General features: G+C 40.9%; 1 protein-coding gene across 2 annotated transcripts in view; it reads left to right on the forward strand.

Moving 5' to 3' along the window:
• The first annotated feature begins 376 nt into the window (after positions 1–376).
• The window catches only part of rhbdd1 (rhomboid domain containing 1), a 61,217-nt gene continuing 39,972 nt past the window's right edge, over positions 377–21,621 (forward strand). Inside the window, exons 1-2 of one of the 2 annotated variants that reach the window (XM_052018804.1) lie at positions 377–545; positions 20,258–20,780. In XM_052018804.1, the coding sequence (XP_051874764.1) occupies positions 20,348–20,780 (433 nt within the window). In that variant the 5' untranslated portion in view covers positions 377–545; positions 20,258–20,347. The remainder of the gene's footprint in view (positions 546–20,257; positions 20,781–21,621) is intronic. The other variant, XM_052018803.1, reaches the window with a different exon arrangement.

Below are 21,621 nucleotides of genomic sequence, written 5' to 3' on the forward strand. Positions count from 1 at the left end.
TTGCGATGTGGTGGCAAATTGATTGGAGAGTAACAGGAGTCAGGGTTGGTTGAAGGTGAATTCACTGATACCCAGCTTTGACACTGTCCTCATCATCTCTCTAACTTCTTCCAGCCCATAACCCTCACGCCCACGAAGTGAAATTTGGAAGTCCCCTCCAAAGACATTTTTTTCCTTTAAGTTAATCTTTTCAACCACCCTTTATGATGCCACCATCCTTCCCCCTTTTGCCTCCAACCATAAAGATGCAGCAGCAGCAGCTTGGGATGGGATTTCCTCCTGCAGCCCTTGCCCATTACCATTGAATAGACCATGCACCTCCCACCCTGCAAACAGTTGCAGTCACTCTCTTCTGATTTCCTCAATCCTCGGCTGATGTAATTCCTCCCCGTGGCTCTCGGGTTTTGTTTTTGACGTGGCCCTACCTGACAGGGTGAGAAGGAGGAGACAGAGAGGGAGCCCAACACGTCAGGCGGAGCCCTGGGCGGCGGGCTAAACTGAGGCGGTACGGGGGCTGCTGGTTGGGCTCCCTCGGTGACGTCACAGTGAGTACGGTTTATTTTTGAAAGGGGACCGCGCGGCGGCGGCGGTTGGCGCGGTCCGGACCCCGTGTTAGAGCTCAGGCGAGGCCCGGGTCTGAGAGCCGCGGGTAGGCCGCGGCTCGCCACTTGTTTCACTTTCGCTTCCCTGCCGTGCGCTTTCCAGGAGCTGCCCGTCTTTCAACTTTGCGCCCGGTTTTACCCCGGGCAGCCATTCACTGAGTAGTGCGCCACAGATCGGCTCACGTACACGGAACATCTCCTTCCCTTTCCCCCACCCCAATCGATTTGTAGCGTCATCGTAATCGATAAGTGTTTACTGTCTGCAGCCTGTTGCTGCCCTAGTTAACGTGGCGATCCTGGTGTTGTGAGGCAGACGATGGCGTTTTAATCCCAGGGAATATAAGGATATGCAAAAACAATTGGAATAGCCCCAGCTGAAATAATTTAATAGACAAGTAATTGTGTTGTTGCTGTGGATTCTCTGAATCTTAAAACCATGTCTGAGGTTAAGAAGTGCAAGTTACAGTTGGGGGAAAAAAGGGGAATGCCAAAATAATTAGTCAGAATTGTCCAGCATCGAAACAGGCCGTCCTGCCCAACTCCACGTCGACCCAGCTGCCTTCCCCAGCTAGTCCCATTTGTCTGCACTTGGATTGTATCCCTCTAAACCTTTCCTGTCCAAGTAACTGTCCAGATGTCTTTTAAATTTGTTTGCACCTGCCTCTACTACTTTATCTGGCAGCTTGTTCCATATACCCACCACCCTTTGTGTGATAAACTTACCCCTTGGATCCTATTTAAATCTTTCCCCTCTCACTTTAAACCTATACCTCCCAGTTTTGGGGAAAAAAGACTGTGACCAACTACCTCATGATTTTATAACCCTCTATAAAATCACCCCTCAGCCTCCTTTGCTCCAGGGAAAATAATCCCAGCCTATCCAGTCTCTTTATAACTTGAGCCCTCCAGTCCCGGTGATAACATTGTGAATCTTTTCTGCACCATCTCTAGCTTAATTATATCCTTCCTATAATATAAGATGTTTATTTGTCACATGTACATCAAAACACACAGTGAAATGTGTCTTTCTGCATTACTGAGAATGTGCTGGGGGCAGCCCGCAAGGGTCGCCACTATCGGCACCAACGTAGCATGCCCACAGACCTGTCGGTCTTTGGAACGTGGGAGAAAACCGGAGCACCCGGAGGAAACCCACGCAGAGACACGGAGAGCGTACAAACTCCTTACAGACAGTAGTGGGAATTGAACCCAGGTCGCTGGTCCTATAATAGCATTATGCTTACCGCTACACTACTTTGCTGCCCAATGACAATTAGATCAAAATGTACGTAGTGATTTGGGAGAACAACAGTTGAGAAGAGGCACTTAGTGAAACTTCTCTGAGTGAAATTTGTGAATGCCTGTTTATCATTTTGAACACCTTTTGAAATAGTCATTAAAGTCACAGTTTCAGAAGAGGGCTACTAATTCAGAAAGGAGCAATTTCCTAGACACAATAAACTATTTATCCTGTGGTTTCCATGTAGCCAAACATTGCAAGTGCTTCACAGGAAAGTTATCAAACAAAACTTGGTATGATACATGAGAATGGAATGAAAGTAACTCTGTGTGTCCTTGAGATCTAAAATGTAAACAGTGCTGGAAATACTTTCACCAGGCAGTGTTCATGAGTGAACAGTATAGTTTAATTGCAAAAAATGTGAGTCTTGAAGCAGCAAATTTTATAGATGGAATTCCAGAGATTAAGGCCTCAGCCCCTGAAGGTGCAGCCACCAGTGTAAGAGTGAATAAAATCAAAGGTATGTAAGAGGCAAGGACTAGAGGAGCTCAGAGATCTTGTGTAATTGGAGAAGGTTGCAGATTTTCGGAGAAGGATTTATAACAGGAATAAGGATTAATAAATTGAAAATTTTAAGCAAGATTTTATTTGATTAAATCATAAGTTTATGTGTACACTTGTTCTTTTCTTGCAACTAAAGTGGCCATGTTGATGCCTTTAACATCTGTGTTTTCCAGCATTGTGAGTTTTGGCTAGACAGCTTTGATTGAAATCCAGTTGCAACATATCGCATGACCAAAGTTTATTTCTCAAACTGTATCGTGTGTATTTAAATAGATAAATAAGCAAATAAAGCAGGTTATTTGCATTGGTACATCAACAGCTTCTTTCTCTCCTGTGGTTCTGTATTCCCCAGGAGTAGTGAGACTTGAGGAACGATTGCTGAAAGGTTTGACCAGGGTCCACAGAGTCTTGGCCATTATGGGAACCTGTAATGCACAAATTGCAACAGTGACAGCACTTCAAAAGAACTTAATTGGATGTAAAACCCCTCAAAACATCCTAAAAATGATGTCAAAGGCACTATACAAATGTAAATCATCTTTCCAGAGTTGAAAAGCTAAAATAAAAGCAGAAGATGCTGGAAATACTAAGCAGGTCAGACCGCATCTGTGGAGAGAAAAACAGAATTAACATTTTTGGTGATGATATTTAATCAAATCAAAGGTTGTGTCAGGATGCTAGGTATGAAAATATTTTCAAATGTTACCAGGGCTTTTGAAATAAACATTATTTAAAAATATGTGTTGCTGCTAAGGCCAATGTTTTTAGCTCACCCTGCAATTAGTTTGAAAATATGCCCACAATGCTGTTGGAGTTGCACATGAAAATACAAACTTATGAATTAGGACTAAAGTAGACCACTCTGGCTCTCAGGACAAGTCCACCATTTAATAAGGCTGTGGTTAATCTCATAGTAACCTCACTAACTTAAATCCAAAAACTTGCTTATCAATAATCTATTTACCTTTAAAATATTCAAAGACTGTTTCCAATGTACTTCAAGGAAGGGAGTTCCAAAGTCTCATAACCATCTGAGAAGATATTTCACATCATCTCCATTTTAAGCAGACACACCTTACTTTTAAACCATAGCCTAGAATTCTAGACCATTTCACAAGATGAAATGTTGTTCTGCTTCTGCCCGTAGGATCTCGTATGTTTCAAGCTAGTAACCTGTCACTGTTGTAAATTCAAGATGACCATGTAGAACCTTGTTATTCAGTCCACCAGTTACTGGTATTAGTCTTGTAAACCTCTCAATTGCTTCCATTGCATTAACATCTTTAAATAAGGAAACCAATACTGCACGAAGGACTCTGGTGTGGCTTCACCAAAGCCCTTTATAACTGAAGCACAACCTCGTTATTTTTGTATTTGGTTCCTCTAGCAATAAGTGATAACATTAATGCACTTTGTACTAACTCAATGTAACTGCACTGTGTAATGAATTGACCTGTACGATTGGTTTGTAAGATGAGCTTTTCACTGTACCTCGGTACAAGTCACAATAAACCAATACCAATTATACGATGAGATGGACTCTTGACCTCACAATCTACCTTGTTATGACCTTGCACCTTATTGTCTATGTGCAATGCACTTCCCTGTAGCTGTGACACTTTACTCTGTATTCTGTTATTGTTTTTACCCTGTACTAACTCAATGCACTGTGTAATGAATTGATCTGTATGAACGGTATGCAAGACAAGTTTTTCACTGTACCTTGGTACAAGTGACAATAATAGACCAATACAATACAATACATTCTGTTACATTTCCTAATTCCTTGATGTACCTTCCTAGCAGGCTATTGTGAACTAGGAGATCCAGAACCTTTTTCATCTTAGAGCTCTGCAACCTATCACTATTTAAATGATTTTTTAAAAAATTCCCTGCCAAAATGGATAATTTCACATCTTCCCATGTTGAACTCTTTTTGCCAGATCTTTTCCCACTCACCCTACCTATCTACATCCTTTTGTAGATTCTTTGTGCTTTTCTCATCCTGCTTTTCTACCTACTTCTGTGTCATAAACAACCATACTTCTGGTTTGTTCATCATAAATTTTAAAAAGTTGAGCACTAATCCGTGGCACACCATTCATTTCATCTTGCCATTCAGTAAAGACCATTTGTACCTACTTTCTCTTTCCTGTTAGCCAGCTAATCTTCTAACCATGCCGATATGTTGCTTCCTACAGCCATGAGCTTTTATTTTAAATATCAATGGAAGCTCTTAAAGTCCATACATTCCTAGCTAGTTTTGCCTCGTTCTCTAATTTTTTTCCTTTTAATGATTCTTTGCTTTTTGTATACTTTGTACAATCTTCTGACCTGCACAATTATATGCTTTTTTTTAAGTTTGATATAATGTTTAAGTTTTGTTTAGTTAACCATGGATGGTGGGTCCTCGCCTTGGATTTTTTCTTCCTTGATGGTGTATATATATATGTTATGTGGATTCTGAAATTTCCTTTTAAATATGTGCATTTCAATTGACTAACCCCTGAGCCTAATTTACCGGTTCACTCTAGCTCTCGTAATTGCCCTTGTTTGAGGTTAAGATACCTGTTGTTGTTACATAAGTTTAAAGTACCAGTCTTAAACCTATTCATCTTCAAATTAAATGAAAATTCAATTATATTATGATCACAGTCATTAATTAACATCTATAGCTTGCTCTCTGGTTGGCTTCAGAATGTGACATTCCAAGAAAACATCCTGGAAGCACTCTGAACTCTATCTAGATCACCTTCATGCATCTTATTTTTCCAGTCTGTATGTAACCTAAAATGCCCCATGATTATTGCCATACCTTTCTGACAAGCTTCCATATTTTTTCCTTTTATAATATTTCCTACCTTGCAGTGCTGTTAGGGGCTTATACACAAGTGACCTTGCCTTTATTGTTTCTTATTTCCACCCAAACTACTTCAATATCCTGGTTTCCAAAATTTCATTCATCTTTCTCTATTGTATTAAGATTTTCATTAATTAACAAAACTGCTCCTCCATCTCTTCTCAGCATCCTTGCCTTCCTAAATGTCATGAACTCTAACTTTCAAGTCCCAATCTATGCTATTGGAATTGTTTTGTTATTGTCACATGTACTGAGGTACAGTGAAAAGCGTGTCTTGCATACCATTTATACAGATCAATTCATTACATAGTGCATTGAGGTAGTACAAGGGAAAACAGTAACACAATGTTGTGTCGCCATATCTCTGTAAACGCTATCAGATCATACTAATTTGTTTCCATTTGCACTCTCAGTTCCTCTTTTGTTTTGAATGTTATGTGCATTAGATGCAGAGCCTTTAGTTTTAACCTTTTATTATTTTTGTAACCTTTAGCTTTATCTGCTGATTTACTTTCTATCAGTCAGTTTCTCATTTCTCATATTAATACCTTTCTCTCTAGCCTTTACTTTTTGATTTACCACATCTTTCCAATTTTGATCTCGTGGCCCCGTTATTTGGTTTAAAATCCTCTCTATTTCACTAGTTATGTGGCTCATTAGAACATCAGCCACAGCATGATTCAGATGTAGTCTGTCCCTATGGTATAGTTCCCGCTTTCATAGTGCCCCATGAACTAGAACCCACTTCTACCAGACCAGACCTTGAGCACGGATTCACTCCTCTAAGCTTATTTGCTCTTTGCCAATTTGCATGTGTTTCAGGTTATAATCTAGAGATTATTACTTTTGCCTAGCTCCTCATATGAACTATGCAGAACATTTGTTTTGTCCCGCCAATATTGTTTGAATCTGTGTGCACCGTGGTCAGTGAATCCCTTGCCTCCCACTGTAAGTTCCTCTCCAGCCCCGGCCAGAGGCCCTGAAACCTGACAGCAGGCAGACAACTCAGCCTTCTGGACTCTTGCTGTCTCTCTTGCAGAGAACAGCTTCAATCCTGTTCTACCCTCATCCCTACCAACACTACATTCTTGTTTGCTCCACCTGTTTGAATGGCTTCTGGACTATATGGTTATGATCAGTTAGCTCATTCACCTTGCAGTCACACTCATCCAAACAAAGTGAAAGAACCTTAGACTCACTGGACAGTTAGAAAGCTAACAACCAATGGGTTCAGCAGTGGTTTGCAGAACCTCTTTGTTGTTTTGTGTCATTTACTAAGATTGTGACTGATCTTTTACCTCAAGTCCATTTTCCCACCTTATCCCCATATCTCCTGATTCAATGATCTGAACACAAGAACAGTGATTATACACCCAGGCCAGGATTTTGTGTGACTTAAGGGTGGTAGTCTTCCCTTGTACCTATTGCCTTTTTCCTGCATGGTTGAGACCATGGGCTTGTGGTTACAGTTGGTGAGTTGCTACAGTGTATTCTGTAGGCTGTACATATTACTACAAATGAGACAGTGAAGAAGGGAGCCTATTGTGAATTGAAACAAGCAAATAATGCTCAAGTATCTAGATTTTAGTTTGAAGTGTCTGTAGTGAGAAATGGATAATTTACCTTTGTATCCCTGTGCACATGTTTTGGTGGTGGGTGGAATTTGCCTTGATACTTGTCATTTGCAACTCTGCCTTAGGGTGTGTGATCATGCCAGGATTGTTGGGCAGGAGGGGTGGGGCTATGGGGAGTAGTTACACTGATGGGAGTTAAGACTTTTACTTTGAGTGGAGAATATATATCATGCTGATCAAACAGACACTACACCTGTATGATCTTTTTTCCCCATTAGTTTCATTTTGAAACAGTTTTAATTTAGTATGCATTTCAAAAACATGAATATCCAAAAGTTAGTGGATTCATCTCACCAATATGCACTGTGAAGTAACCTCTACTCTACCATAATATTTAAACAAATAAAGCATTTGGTCTTTGCAGTGAGAGGTTATGTTTGTTCATCCTTCAGTTATTGAGTAATGATGGGGCTAGACTTTTGTTCACCACTTGTGGAGAGTAATTCCCATGACCAGTTGCTCTTTTGGGACATTTGATCTTGTGTCTCAATATAACATCTGAATGCAATATTTTATGCTGTGTGACAGGTTCTGCCTCTTGTCTCATTCATTGGTTTTGCCCTAAACTACTTCCTGGCAATCTGCTGCTTTAGTACTTTAGACGTGAACCTTCTGACCATCATTCCTGTTCTGACTGAGAAGTCTGATAAAGATTTTGGTGTTTTATTTAAGGCAATCAGTTTTGGAATGTAATATGGAGAAAATACACTGATGTTATTCTGATGTGGTTAAAATTTTTAACTTTAGTTTTCATTGGTTCTGTAAATACCAAAAGTGATGCATAGCACCATACATAATTGGTAATACTATGAAATATATTACTTCATATCTTTCATTTCTAAGCACATCATTAGTACCTTGAAGAGAAATTAAGCTTTCTAAATGTGTAATGTTGCAGTTGCACATAATAGACTGTAAACAGATTTTTGTTCCTGTCTTATTATTGCTGGTTTTGCTAATTTTATGATAAAGGCTTGACTTAATAGAACATAGGAAGCACAGGAGCAAGCCCTTCGGCCCATGATACCTATACCATCCATGCCAACCTAACTTATCCCATCTGCCTACACAAAGTCTGTATCCCTCTATTTCCTGCCTGTTCATGTATCTGTCTAAATCCCTCTTCAACATTCCTATCATATTTTCTTCCATCACCGCCGGCAGTGCTTTCCAGGCACCGACCACTGTTTGTTTTTTTTTAAAAACTTACCTTGTAAATCTTCTTTAAACTTTTTCCCCCTCTCACCTTAAAGCTACGCCCTCTAGTATTTGACATTTCCACCCTAGGAAAAAGACCATCTACCCTATCTATACCTCTTAAAATTTTTTATACTTCTATTAGGTCGCTCCTTAGCCTCTGACGCTCCAGAGAAAACAATCTAAGTTTGTCCAACCTCTCCTTGTGTTGTTGCAACTCTGCCCCTTATATGGCATCTTCCACTTTTAACTGCTTGGCTTCTGGCACAATACCTTTGCAGCTCTCAATCTGCTCACTCACACCTTTATCTGTACCATTTATACTCTAGACCCCAGTAAAAATATTACTCTCTCCCACTCTTTCAGAAGACTTCTGAATAATCTTAATTCCTTTTAATCCAAGCGACATTGGAACATGAATAATGTACACACAGCTGGTGCAACCATTCATCACCAGATCTGGCTCTGCTACATCAAGCATTACTGGTTCTGGTTTCCTCTATCAAACCCCAGTATTTTAAAGTCATCCTGGAATGAAAAGATTCTTTTCTCTGCCAATACTCTTTAAATCAGTCTTCCTCACCGGTGTTCATAGATTTCTTTGCCACTAAGACTACCATCTGTATAGCTGCCTGTATCAACTTGCCTTCTGGATACTAATATATAATATAATTTATAATATACTAACATAATGCATTTTTACAAGGCCCAATCTGCATGATTTTGGAACTTGGATGCTTCTCTGATTTATTTCCCATCTTTCCTTGCATTCTGAAGGAAAAAAACTAGAATCTAGAACGAAAAAACAACACTGGAAGAACCCAGCAAGGCGTGTAGCATCTGTGGAGGCAAAATATGTACATCGACATTTCAGGCTGAGACCCTGCATCAAAACTGAGAGGGAATGGGAATGATTGCCAATATATAGCAGTACAAGTGAGGGGTGAGACAGAGACTGGTAGGTAGTAGGTTGAACCAGATGGGGAGAGGATGATGGACAGATGGAACCAAGTTGGGGGACAAGAAAGAAATGGAAGGCCCCAAGATCTTCCTGATATGGGATGGAGTCAGACACACATGGTAAAGAAGAGCCTGTAGCAGTCAGGGAATTGGAAGTTATGGAAATGATGGAGGACATGAGGGGTGTCCCAGATAAAAGTGGGAAGGGACTGGATAAGGGAGACAGGATGGAGTCCAGGTACAAAAAAAAAATTTCCCTTCCTGGTTCCATCTGCCCATCGTTCTCTCCCCATCTGGTTTCACCGATCACCTGCCAGTCTCTGTCCCACCCCTCCTCATACTGCTTTATACTGGGAATCTTCCATCTGAGTTCTGATGCAGGGTATCGACCTGAAATGTCAACATATACCTTATGCCTCCACAGATGCTCTTTGAACTGCTGAGTCCTTCCAGCGGTTCCTTGTACTTTTTCTGACCTTGCCTTGTCCACAAAACTTCTATCCCAGTCCCTTGAACTTATTCCGACTAAATTTAACACTCTTATTTCCGTTTTGCGTCAATGCAAGCTAATATTGTAAAATGTTCGCTATTCTCTGTTCTCCTCCTTTTCAAATTAGTCTTCCTCTTCTACCTATCCTGACTCCAGAAATGCTTTCTAGAAGTGATCACCTTCCTTTCCAGTGCTTGATTGTAATTGTTGCCTCCCAAATCAATGGCCATAATTCTTTCAATTCCAAGTTTTTAAACCACTCCAAATTTGAAACCTCTCTCATCAAGCTTTCACTGCATTGCAGTCACCGTTATCAATGTCAAAAGCAATTCACTGTGATTGTGACTGCCAGCATTGCACTGAGTGGTCTGCAACTATTCATGTGAGTTGGTGGAGAGATGGGGGAGCCAAACTGTTAGTTTGGCAAATCCCCCAACTCTTCCCCCATCTCCATTTCCCTACTAGTTGACCCCTGAGAACGGTGGTTTAGAATGTTACCGTCTGCTGCAATTATATGCTCATTCTTGGCTTCATGTAACATAGGGGTTCTGTGGGAAGTTCCTGGGAATCCAGGGGAAATATTGCCTCTGGAGTCCCCCAAGAACCTATTCCAAGCCCTTCCATCTAACCCTCGATAACATCATCTGATCTCCTTGTGTGATATTGAACAGTACAGACAGGAACAGGCCCTTTGGACCACAGTGTTGTGTCAAACTAATTAAGCTAATGATGCCTAATTAAATGTCCCTTCTGCCTGCACATGGTCTATATCCCTCCATTTTCTGCATATTTATATGCCTATCTAAATGCCACTATTGTACTTGCCTCCACCACCACCACTGACAGCTAATTCCAGGCACCCACCAAAGTACTTGTTCTACACATCTCCTTTTGAACTTTCCCCCTCTCACAAATGCATGCCCTCCAGTATTAAACATTTTGACCCTGGGGGAAAAATATAACACCTGTCTATGCCCTTCATAATTTTATAAACTTCTATCAGGTCTCCCCTCAGAATCTGCTCCAGAGAAAACAACCCAAGTTTATCCAATATCTCCCTATAGCACATGCCCTCTAATCCAGGCAGCATCCTGTTAAACCTCTTCTGCACCCTCTCCAAAGCCTCCACATCCTTCCTATAATGGGGTGACCAGAACTGAATGCAAAACCCCAGATGTGGCGAAACAAGGGTTTTGTAAAGCTGCAATATAACTTCTTGACTCTTGAACTCAATGCCTCAACTAATAAAGGCAAGCATGCCATATGCCTTTACCACCCTATCAACTTTGTGTGGCCACTTTCAGGAAGCTATGAACTTGGGCCCCAAGATCTCTCTGTACATCAATGCTGTTAAGGGTACCGCCATTAACTGTGTACTGTCCCTTTACACTTGATCTCCCAAGTGCAACACCTCACACTTGCCCAGATTAAACTCCATGTGCCATTTATCCACCCATATCTGCAACTGATCACAGTATCCTTTGGCAATCTTCTACATTATCCACAATGCCACAATCTTTACGTCATCTACAAACTTACTAACCCAACCATCCACATTTTCATAGCACTATAATGCTGGAGGAACTCAGCAGGCCAGGCAGCATCCATGGAGAAAAGCAAGCAGTCAACGTTTAGGGTCAGGACCCTTCCTCAGGACTGAAGATAGGAAAAGGGGAGCCCAATATATAGGAGGGAAAAGTAGAGCAGTGATAGGTGGACAAAAGAGGGGAGACAGGGTGGGCCCAAGGTGGTAATAGGTAGATGCAGGTAGGAGATAGTGATAGGCAGGTGTGGGGGAGGAGGGGAGAGCAGATCCACTGGGGGATGGGTCAAAGTTAAAGAGGAGAAAAGGGGGTGGGGGGAAAAGAGAGAGTGGCTAGGAAAGGGAAGAAAAGAAGAGGCATGGGGTTTGGGGGGGGGGGGTGGTTATGTGTGTGTGTGATATCTCAAACAGCAGAGGTCACAGTACACATCCCTGCGGAACAACACTAGTCATGGACCTCCAGCCAGAATAAGACCCATCGATATCCATTCCTGTGGGGGGAAACTCCAATTAAAACATTGGTGATACTGGACATAAACCCCATTACAAACTGTTCCCACACTTCCAATTCCATTTTTTTTTACCCTGTCGGCTGCCTGAGCTTCCGATCCTATCTGCTCTTTGTCATAAAGAAGGTTTAGTTCCATCTTTATAATGTCACCTTCTCCCATTCCTGCTTCAGTTGCTGAAACCCTGGAACACTTTTGCTACCTCCGTGTTTCACTATTCCAACAATTTCCTACCTGGCATCTCATTCAGATCCAAAATTCTGTCCTTCAGTTGTACAACTCTGGCCTATTCTGCACCCTGCTTCAATTTCCACTTGCCACTTCTCTGTAGATTTTTCAACATCGCAAAATGTATATTCTGGGTTGGGAGAGGGTATGGAGAAAGGGTATGGAGAGGCTGGCCAGAAGATGGGACAGGGCATTATAGAACATAGAACACTATAGCACAGTACAGGCTCTTTGGCCCACAATGTTGTGCCGACATTTTATCCTGCTCTAAGATCTATCTAACCCTTCCCTCCCATGTAGCCCATTTCTCTATCATTCATGTGTCTAAGAGTCTATTAAATGCCCTAATGTATCTGCCCCCACAACCTCTGCCAGCAATGCATTCCACACACCCACCTCTCTCTGTGCAAAATACTTACCTCTGTATCTTCCTCCAATCACCTTAAAATGATGCCCTCTCATGTTAGCCATTGTCACCTTGGGGAGAAAGTCTCTGACTGTCCACTCAAACTATGCCTCTTATTATCTTGTATACCTCTGTCAAGTCACCCCTCATCCTCCTCTCCAAAGAGAAAAGCCCTAGCTCACTCAACCTATCCTTATAAGACATGCTCTCCAATCCAGGCAGCATCCTGGTAAATCTCCTCTGCACCGTCTCCGAAGCTTCTGCATCCTTCCTATAATGAGGCGTCCAGAACTGAACACAATACTCCAAGGGTGGTCTGACCAGAGTTCTATAGAGCTACAACATTACCTCATGGCTCTTGAGCTCAATACCCCGACTAATGAAGGCCAACACACCGTACACCTTCTTAACAACCCTATAGACCTGCACGGCAACCTTGAGGGATCTATGGACGTAGACTCCAAGATCCCTCTGTTCCTCCACACTGCTCAGAGTCCTGCCATTAACCTTGTATTCTGCCTTCAAATTCGATTTCCCGAAGTGTATTACTTCACACTTTTCTGGGTTGAACTCCATCTGCCACTTCTCAGCCCAGCTCTGCATTCTATCAATAACCTGTTGTAATCTACAGTAACCTTCTACACTATCCACAACACCACCAACCTTTGTATCATCAGCAAACTTACTAACCCACGCTTCCACATCCTCATCCAAGTCATTGATAAAAATCACAAAGAGCAGGGGTCCCACACCACTAGTCACCGTCCTCCAGGCAGAATATGCTCCATCTGTCACCACCCTCTGTCTTCTGTGAGCAAGCTAATTCTGAATCCACACAGCCAAGTTTCCCTGGATCCCATATCTCCTGACTTTCTGAATGAACCTTCCATAAGGAACCTTATCAAACACTTTACTAAAATCCATGTACACCACATCCACGGCGTTGCTAACCAGATTTCTTAAACTTTTTATTCTACATCAAGAAGCAGCTGGAAATTAGGGCATGCATTTCTTCTCGCTTTCTCGCTCTCGCTCTCATGGCTCTTGAGCTCAATACCCCGACTAATTCTCACTAAAAGTAGAGGGCATAGGTTTAGGATAAGGGGTAAGAGCTTTAAAAGACATCTGAAGAAGAACTTTTTTTCACACACGGAGTGGCTGGAATCTGGAACGGACCTCCTGAGGTGGTGTGGAGGTAGGATCTCCCATAATATTTTTAAAAAGTATTTAGATGAGCACTTGAATTGTCAATGCACAGAATGTTACATACCAAGCGCTGGTAGTATAGATATGTAATTTATAGTCAGCATTAAATTGATGGGCTGAATGAGTTGCTTCTGTGCTATATGACTCTATAACACTAAGGTCAGTTGTACACTGCCTCACATTGATTTCCCAATTGAGAATTCTGTCATGTAAACCCAAGAATTTCGGGATCAATATTTGGAAACAATTCCATTTTAAAACATTATGCCATAGCCTAGCAATAATTAAGCTGAGCATATTTCAACCCATGTAGCCATTTTGGATAACCAAGACTGAAGCAAGTATACAATGAGTACATTTCTGAAATTGTTTAAATGCTTGGTACAAATCACTTCATGCACAGCAAAGAAAAAGCAGTGATTATTCATGGAACTTTTTTTACAAGTTTAATTTATTTTTGAGTTGATGAGCAAATATGCAAGCGCGTGGCAGGCTCTGTCAAGGCATTTAACTTGCCTGAAGGGTATTCTTAATATTTGTACATTTGGAGGCGGTGGCATGACTTAGGAAGTCTCTTGCAGAAAACGAACAATTTGCCTAGTGTTTTTGATTTGTTACTCAATCTAGGCACACTGACCAAAACAGGGGTAGCTTTAAACAATGACCCAAAGAATCCATTTTAAGGCAAAGCTGCATTCCTTGCACTACAAGCAAGTTGCCCATCATCCTCTTTCTAGAATGGGAGCTTTGTTCAAATAATGATCTAACATTCCTCATTTTAAAACATCTGTTTATCCTTTGGTGTAACAGTATCCAAATGTATCCTTGTCATAGTCCGGTCTAGTCCTAATGGTTTTTTAAACAAAAGAACCTTCTATAGTCCATGAATGAAATCCTGAAGAAGTTTATTGTTGCGTTATCCCAGAGCTGTATTCAGTTGATTGTAGCAAAAGTTCCCATCCACCTAATTTGTGAATATTTGAGCATAAGACTTCATGGAAGCAGAATGATAATTTTGCATCACTTAACACTTTATAGATCTCAAAGTCTTTTAAAACAGCTTGGAATGTAATAGGCCATTACAAAGGGCATGCATTCCTCTAAACCACTTTGTATGCAGAATTTCAATTTTTAAGGCACAAAAGTATTTATTAACAAGACATGGGCAATCAATTTGTAGCAAAAGTAGAAAGGAGACTCCAGGACAGAAATTGCTATACTTTAAAGATATTGTTTAATGCAGGGCTACATTCTAAGTTACCAATATTAATGGGGGAGGGGGATTATTCTTTTTAAAATGACTTTTAAACAGAATGTATTTGGAGTACTGAAGTTGCATTTTTCCATATGGTGTACCATTCTTAAAGTGGTCTAAAATTCTGCTTCCTGCTAAGTACACAGTTTACTACTCATTTATGGATGCACAAAACAGCACAAAGGGAAGCTTTGGACAAATCCATTGACTAAATGATTATTGCTTAGTTTTCCAGTTATGTAATTTCAGAGGCTTAGTCAATGGCAAACTCTGGTTGTGTAGTGGAACGTCAATGACCTGTCATCACAGCTATTGACATCCTCACTAAGGGATTGAGGATGGGTTAATTGTGATGAGGTGTTATAAGTAATTCCTCATTCACTTTTACATTTATTCATTTCCTATTTAAATTGCCCCTTTGTTGTGCAGCAGAATGCAGAATTTTCTTAGTTGTTCTCCCCATGTACACTGACAGCTATTGCAAAACATGTGGAAGAGAAGTTTCCTGTGCAACAAAGTGCTCAGGACTTCATATCAAAAGTTACAGGAAATGGTATATCATTAGTCTCTTGTACAATGTGAAGTGATACATTGCATCAACATTATTTCAATGAAATTTGTTTTAAACTCTTACACCAGACTTTAGGCCCCATTTTAGTGGTGTTATTTTAAAAGGGAAGAATGTGCTTCTGTTTTGTGTACAAAGGGTAATGATGATAGAGTGGGTAGGAGTACAGAATGGTCCACATCTGCTGTGGTTTCAGCATTTCCTCAGGCACTTTGGATGTCCATTAAGTGCTTGAATCTGTTTATAAAAACAAATTGATGGCATCAAAGGCACATGCCATTCCTCGCACATCTTTTGGACCTATAGTTTTCCTGTTTTCTCTTTTTTTCCTCCATACTTTACACATTATAGATATTAAATATGGATATTTGCAATGTGAGAAGTGCCTTGAATTTATTTTGAGAACCGAAAATAAAACTGAATGCCAATAAAAGGAAAGGAGACCTGCTTTATCAATGCTCATCGATTACAGTTGAATCCCGAGTAAATACACCAGTAGTGAAATAACTTATACTGTTAATTCTTTGGAACATTTGTGTTCTTATTTTTATTCCTCATGGAATTTGCTCCAATCACTGATGTTGGATATTTGCTTCAGATGTGATACCACCTCCTGTTTCCCACCTGTCATGAACTGATGCCCCTGGGGTTTCTGATCTATTGCTATATCTCCCTATTTAATCAGATGGCTCAGGCAGTAATACTTGGATGGCAAAAGATTGTACTTTATTGATTTGACTTTCATAAACTGGTAATACATCTTGCTCAGTGGTAACCAAGCATGTTTCTAGTTTGGATAGTTGAATGTTCTATTCCTCTACATTGGATATTGAAAAATTATCTGGAAGCCCATTGAATCTTTCCATCATTTAATCATAGAAAATGAACTGTCATGAGGATTTTGGCCTCTTGCACCTTTTCAGCCAGTGAGATCCAGGTTTCCAACACTCTCTCTAATTCTTTTTCCTCTCTCTTTCCCTTCTATTTTCCCTACTAATTACTTTAAAACAGTGCCCTCTGGTTTTTGACCATGCTGCTAAGGGAAATGGCTTCTTCCTATTTCTTTTATATAGGCCCCTCATAATTTTAAACCATAAAGTCTCCACTCGGCTTGTATTTCAAAGTAAACATCCCAGACTAACCAATCTTTCCTCATAGTCCTGACAAGGTCCTTATAAATCACTTCCTTTGCAATTACATCTTTCCTGTAATGTGGTGATCAGAACTGCAAATAGTGCCCAAGCACTCATTTTAGCATCTCATTTAGTTCTCTACTTTTATATTCTGTGCCTTGGCTAATAGAGAAAAGCATCCCACATGTCTTTTTAACTACCTCATTCATCTGCCCTGCTACCTTTTAAGCTGCGGGCATACACGTCAAGGTTCTTCTGTTCCTTCACAACTCTTAAAATCCTCTTCCTTGCTGTGCATTTCCTTCCTTTGTTGCTCTCCACCAAATGCTTTAACTCAATACTTGGCTAGATTAAACTCAATTTGCACCTTTGTGCACAGCTAAGCAAGTCGACTCTCTCTTTCTGAGGTCTATACCTTTCTATGTATGATCCTTTTTTCTATACCTGCAGGACAATTAAAATAAACCATTTCCTGATTTAAAATAAATTAGTGGTATAATTGTTGGATAAGTCTACTTTGCAGGTATTATTTCTCTAAAATGCATACAGTACAATTTACAGTTTAAAAATTTGTATAGATAATAACTTGACTTGTTTGTGTTCTTGCTCTAACTGCCCTCAATTCATAACTTTAATGCTTCTTTGTTCAGGTTCTCTCTCCAAATGCCTCTGTTGACCCGTTGAATGGATGACCTAGTTTACAGCTTATCCCCACTGCAATCCTGATGTCACCTTATCAGAGATACTCCCTTTGTCCTATCCATCCCTCCCCCACCCTCTGCAACTTAGTCAATCTGTTTACTCTCATCTCCAGTTGTGACGACAGGGCTTCATGCTGAAATGTTATCCCTATTTCTCTTTCCACAGATGCTACCTGAAAGAATCATAGAGTTATGCAGGCCCCTCAGCCTAACTTGTCCATGTCGAGCAAGTTGCCTACCTGAGCTACTCCCATTTGCCTGCATTTGGCCCATATCCCTCTAAATCCTTCCTATCTATGCACCTGTCAAAATGTATTTTAAACATTGTAATTGTACCTGGCTCTACCACTTCTTCTGGCAGCTCATTCCATATACCCACCACCCTCTGTGCGGAAACATTTGTCCCTCAGCTCCTCCACCCTCTGTGAAAAAATTTGTCCCTCAGCTCCCCTTTAAATCTTTCCTCTCTTACATTAAACCTATGCCTTCTAGTTCTAGACTCCCTTACTCTGGGGGGCGGGGGGTGGGAGGGGAAAAAGACTGTGACCATTCATCTTATCTATGCCCCTCATGATTTTGTATATAAGGTCACTCCGCCTCCGATGCTCCGGGGCACAAAAAGCCCCAGCATATCCCATCTTTCCTTGTAAGTCATGCCCTACAATCCCACTAAAATCCTTGTGAATCTTTTCTGCACCCTGTCCAGCTTAATGACATCGACCCTTTACTAGGCAACCAGAACTATACACAATACTCCATGTGGAGTCTCACCAACATTTTGTATGGCTGTAACATAACGTTCCAATTCTTGTACTCAGTGCCCTGAGTGATGAAGGCAAGCATGCCAAATGCTGCCTTCACTACCTCGTCTACCTATGTTGCCACTATCAAGGAACTATGTACCTGTATCTCCTGGGTCTCTATTATACAACCCTCTCCAGGGCCCCATCATTTATTGTGTAAATCCTGCCAGGTTTAACTTTACAAAATGCAACACTTCACACTTGTCCAAGTTAAATTCCATCTCCCATTTCTCGGCCCACTTTCTCTGTTGATCTAGATCTTCTTGTAATCTTGGATAACCTTCTTCACTGTCATCTGCACGCTTACTAACCATGCCAACTACATTCATTTTCCTGGCCCTACACTAATCTCTGGAGCATCTGGACAGTAAAGGCACCTAGTTAAACATTTCTTTATTGACTATAGCTCTGCCTTCAATTCAATTCTAAGCAAATTCATCTCCACACTCCTAGACCTGGGACTCAACACCTCCCTTTGCAACTGGATTCTTGACTTCCTGACTAACAGACTGCAATCAGTAAAGATAGGCAGCAACACCTCCACCACAATTATCTTCAACACTGGTGCCCCACAAGGTTGCGTCCTCCCCTATTTTACTCACTATGCACTCATGACTGCGTGGCCAGATTCTGCTCTAACTCAATCTACAAGTTTGCAGGTGATATCACCGTAGTGGGCCATATCTCAAATAACAATGAGTCGGAGTACAGTAAGGAGATAGACAGCTTAGTGACATGGTGTCATGACAACAACCTTTCCCTCAATGTCAGCCAAACAAAAGAGCTGGTCCTTGACTTCAGGAAGGGGGGTAGTACACATGCTCCTGTCTACATCAATGGCGCTGAGGTCAAGAGGGTTGAGAGCTTTGAGTTCCTAGGAGTGAACGTTACCAGTAGTCTGTCCTGGTTCAACCACATAGATGCCATGGCCAAGAAAGCTCACCACGACCTCTTCTACTTCAGGAGACTACAGAAATTTGGTACGTCCCCTTTGACCCTCACCAAATTTTACCAATGCACCATAGAAAATATCCTATCTGGATGCATCATAGCTTGGTATGGCAACTGCTCTGCCCAGGATCGTAAGGAACTGCAGAGAGTTGTGGACAAGCTCAGCACATCACAGAAACCAGCCTCCCCTCCATGGACTGTCTACTCACTGCCTTGGTAAAGCAGCCAACACAATCAAAGACCCCACCCACCCCAGACATCCTCTCTTCTCCCCCTCCCATTGGGCAGAAGATACAAAAACCTGAAAGCACGTACCACCAGGCTCAAGGATAGCTTCTATCCCACTGTAATAAGACTATTGAATGGTCCCCTAGTATGATGAGATGGACTCTTGACCTCAAAATCTATCCGTTATGGCCTTGCACCTTATTGTCTGCCTGCACCACACTTTTTCTGTAACTGTAACTTTATTCTTCATTCTGTCATTGTTTTCTCTTGTACCACCTCAATGCACTGGATGTGCTGAAATGATCTGTATGGATGGCATGCAAAACAAAGTTTTTTTTTTAAACTGTACCTCTACATGTGACAATAATAAACCAATTTACCAAGTTACCAACAAATTGTTAATACAGATGACAAATAACAGGAGATCCAGCATCAATTCTCCATGGCACACCTCTATGGCCTGGTTTCAGGCCTCCAACTTGAAAAACAACCCTCCACAGCCACTCTCTGACTCTTACCACCAAGCCAATTTTGTATCTAATTGGCTAGCTCACCCTGGATCTTTTGTGATCTAACCTTCTGGATCAGCCTGTCACGTGGGAGCTTGCCAAAGGCCTGGCTAAAGTCCATGTAGACAATGTCTGTCGCCCTGCCCTCGTCAATCCTGTTGGTCACCTCTTCAAAAAAAACCCAATCAAATTCGTGAAACATGATTTCCCATGCATAAAGCCATGCTGTATTCCTAAATCAGTCCTTGCTTTTCCAAATAGGTGTAGATCCTGTCTCTCAGAATCCACTCCATAAACTTTCCCACCACTAACATTGGGCTCACTGGCCTATAGTTCCCTGGCTTGTCCTTACAGTTCTTAAATAGGTCTGTTGAGTGTTGGCAGGTTTTTCTGTTTTTTGTTTCAAAGTTAAAGTATCTCCTGTTTTTTGATGTTCATTCAACTTGACTTTGGTGTTGCACAATAAAAATAAATGGTTAGTAAACAATTTGGATATTTTGTAAGTTTGAACTAAGTAGGTGATAGTACCAAATGGCAGGATTGAGTAGAGCACACATTGCTTTTTGTCAATTTATTGCTAAAATGAAATTTCTTATGTTCATTAAGTTATCAATCAGAATTTCTATTATTATGTGCTGTATAATTTGTATGTGTGCTATTGTAATTTCAGGTAAATCTGACCAATCTACAATACAGTCTTAACTAATCCAAAGAACTCCACCCAGTTTTCAAACTGTTTATCTGCTGAGGGCTGGGAATCATGTATTCCAGACGACGTGGAGAGAACCTGGGACTGCTTCTGCTACTAGCCCAACTATTCCGAGTGGGATTTGATAATATCCCCCCTGTCACACTGATAGCAATGGTGCTGAATGTCTTTCTATTCTTATCACCAATTAAACCATTACTGAATGTTTGCATCAGTGTGCATGAAGCATGGAACAGACAAGATTGGAAACGTCTTTTCTATTCGCCATTTCACCATGTCGACGACTGGCACCTATATTTCAACATGGTGTCAATGCTATACAAAGGAATCCTATTGGAACAAAGACTTGGCAGCACCTGGTTTGCCTACATGTTGTCCGTGTTCTCAGTGATGACTGGAATTATCTACTTGGTGCTGGAAATGGTCCTAGCAGAACTGATGCACGACCCAAGCTATAAAATGCAGTGTGCAGTTGGTTTCTCAAGTAAGGAAGTTCACTGGTTGAATTTTGTATTCTTCAACGTGAAATATCAGTGCAGGAAAACTTCACCTTTTCACTTTTTTTTAATACTCCAGCTTGGCTGTCAACCTCAGCTTCTATATACAACATTTAATATTGATTGGTGGGCTAGCCTAAAAAAACTTGACCATAATGCAGTAATTTATGAGGCAATAAGTTTAGGGGTAGAGGAAGTGGCAGCCACAAACCAAGATATGAAACTTAAGGCTGATTTTTTTTTAAAAAAACAAAAAGGCATTAACTGAGCTGCATTGTCAATGGTAAATCTACAAACAAATAGTGGGAGGTATTCAAAGTATTAGATCCAACAGTACATGCAACTAAAAACCAAAAGCTCCAACTATGTAGCTGAGTGGTCATGATCAACAAATGTAACGCTAAAATAATAGTCTTGCTAGTATGTTAAGTTACTGGACTAGTATCCCAAGGCCTGAAGTATTGATCTGGAGACTGTTGGATCCCAAGAAGGTTATATTTAAATTCATATAGTTAAATAAATTTGGAATAAAAAGCTATTGATAATAATAATAGTGCCACCAGACTGCTATATAATTCTGGTTCACTAATGTTCTTCAGGGAAAAAATTTGCTGTGCTTATCTGGTCTGGCCTATGTGTGACCCTAGAGGTAGCAATGTGATGGACTCGTAACTGGCTCTCTGACAAGATCTGCCAAACCTCTCCATTTAGCCTATCCTCATGTCAGTAATGTAAGCTAAAAACACAAATGGAAAGGAAAGTGGAAATCAAGTGCAAAACCAAAAAAGGTCTATCAGCAACAAGTTAAAAATACTGGGCCAGAATTTT

The sequence above is a fragment of the Pristis pectinata genome, chromosome 6 (genome assembly GCF_009764475.1).
Source record: "Pristis pectinata isolate sPriPec2 chromosome 6, sPriPec2.1.pri, whole genome shotgun sequence".
In the NCBI taxonomy this organism is placed as follows: Eukaryota; Metazoa; Chordata; class Chondrichthyes; order Rhinopristiformes; family Pristidae; genus Pristis; species Pristis pectinata.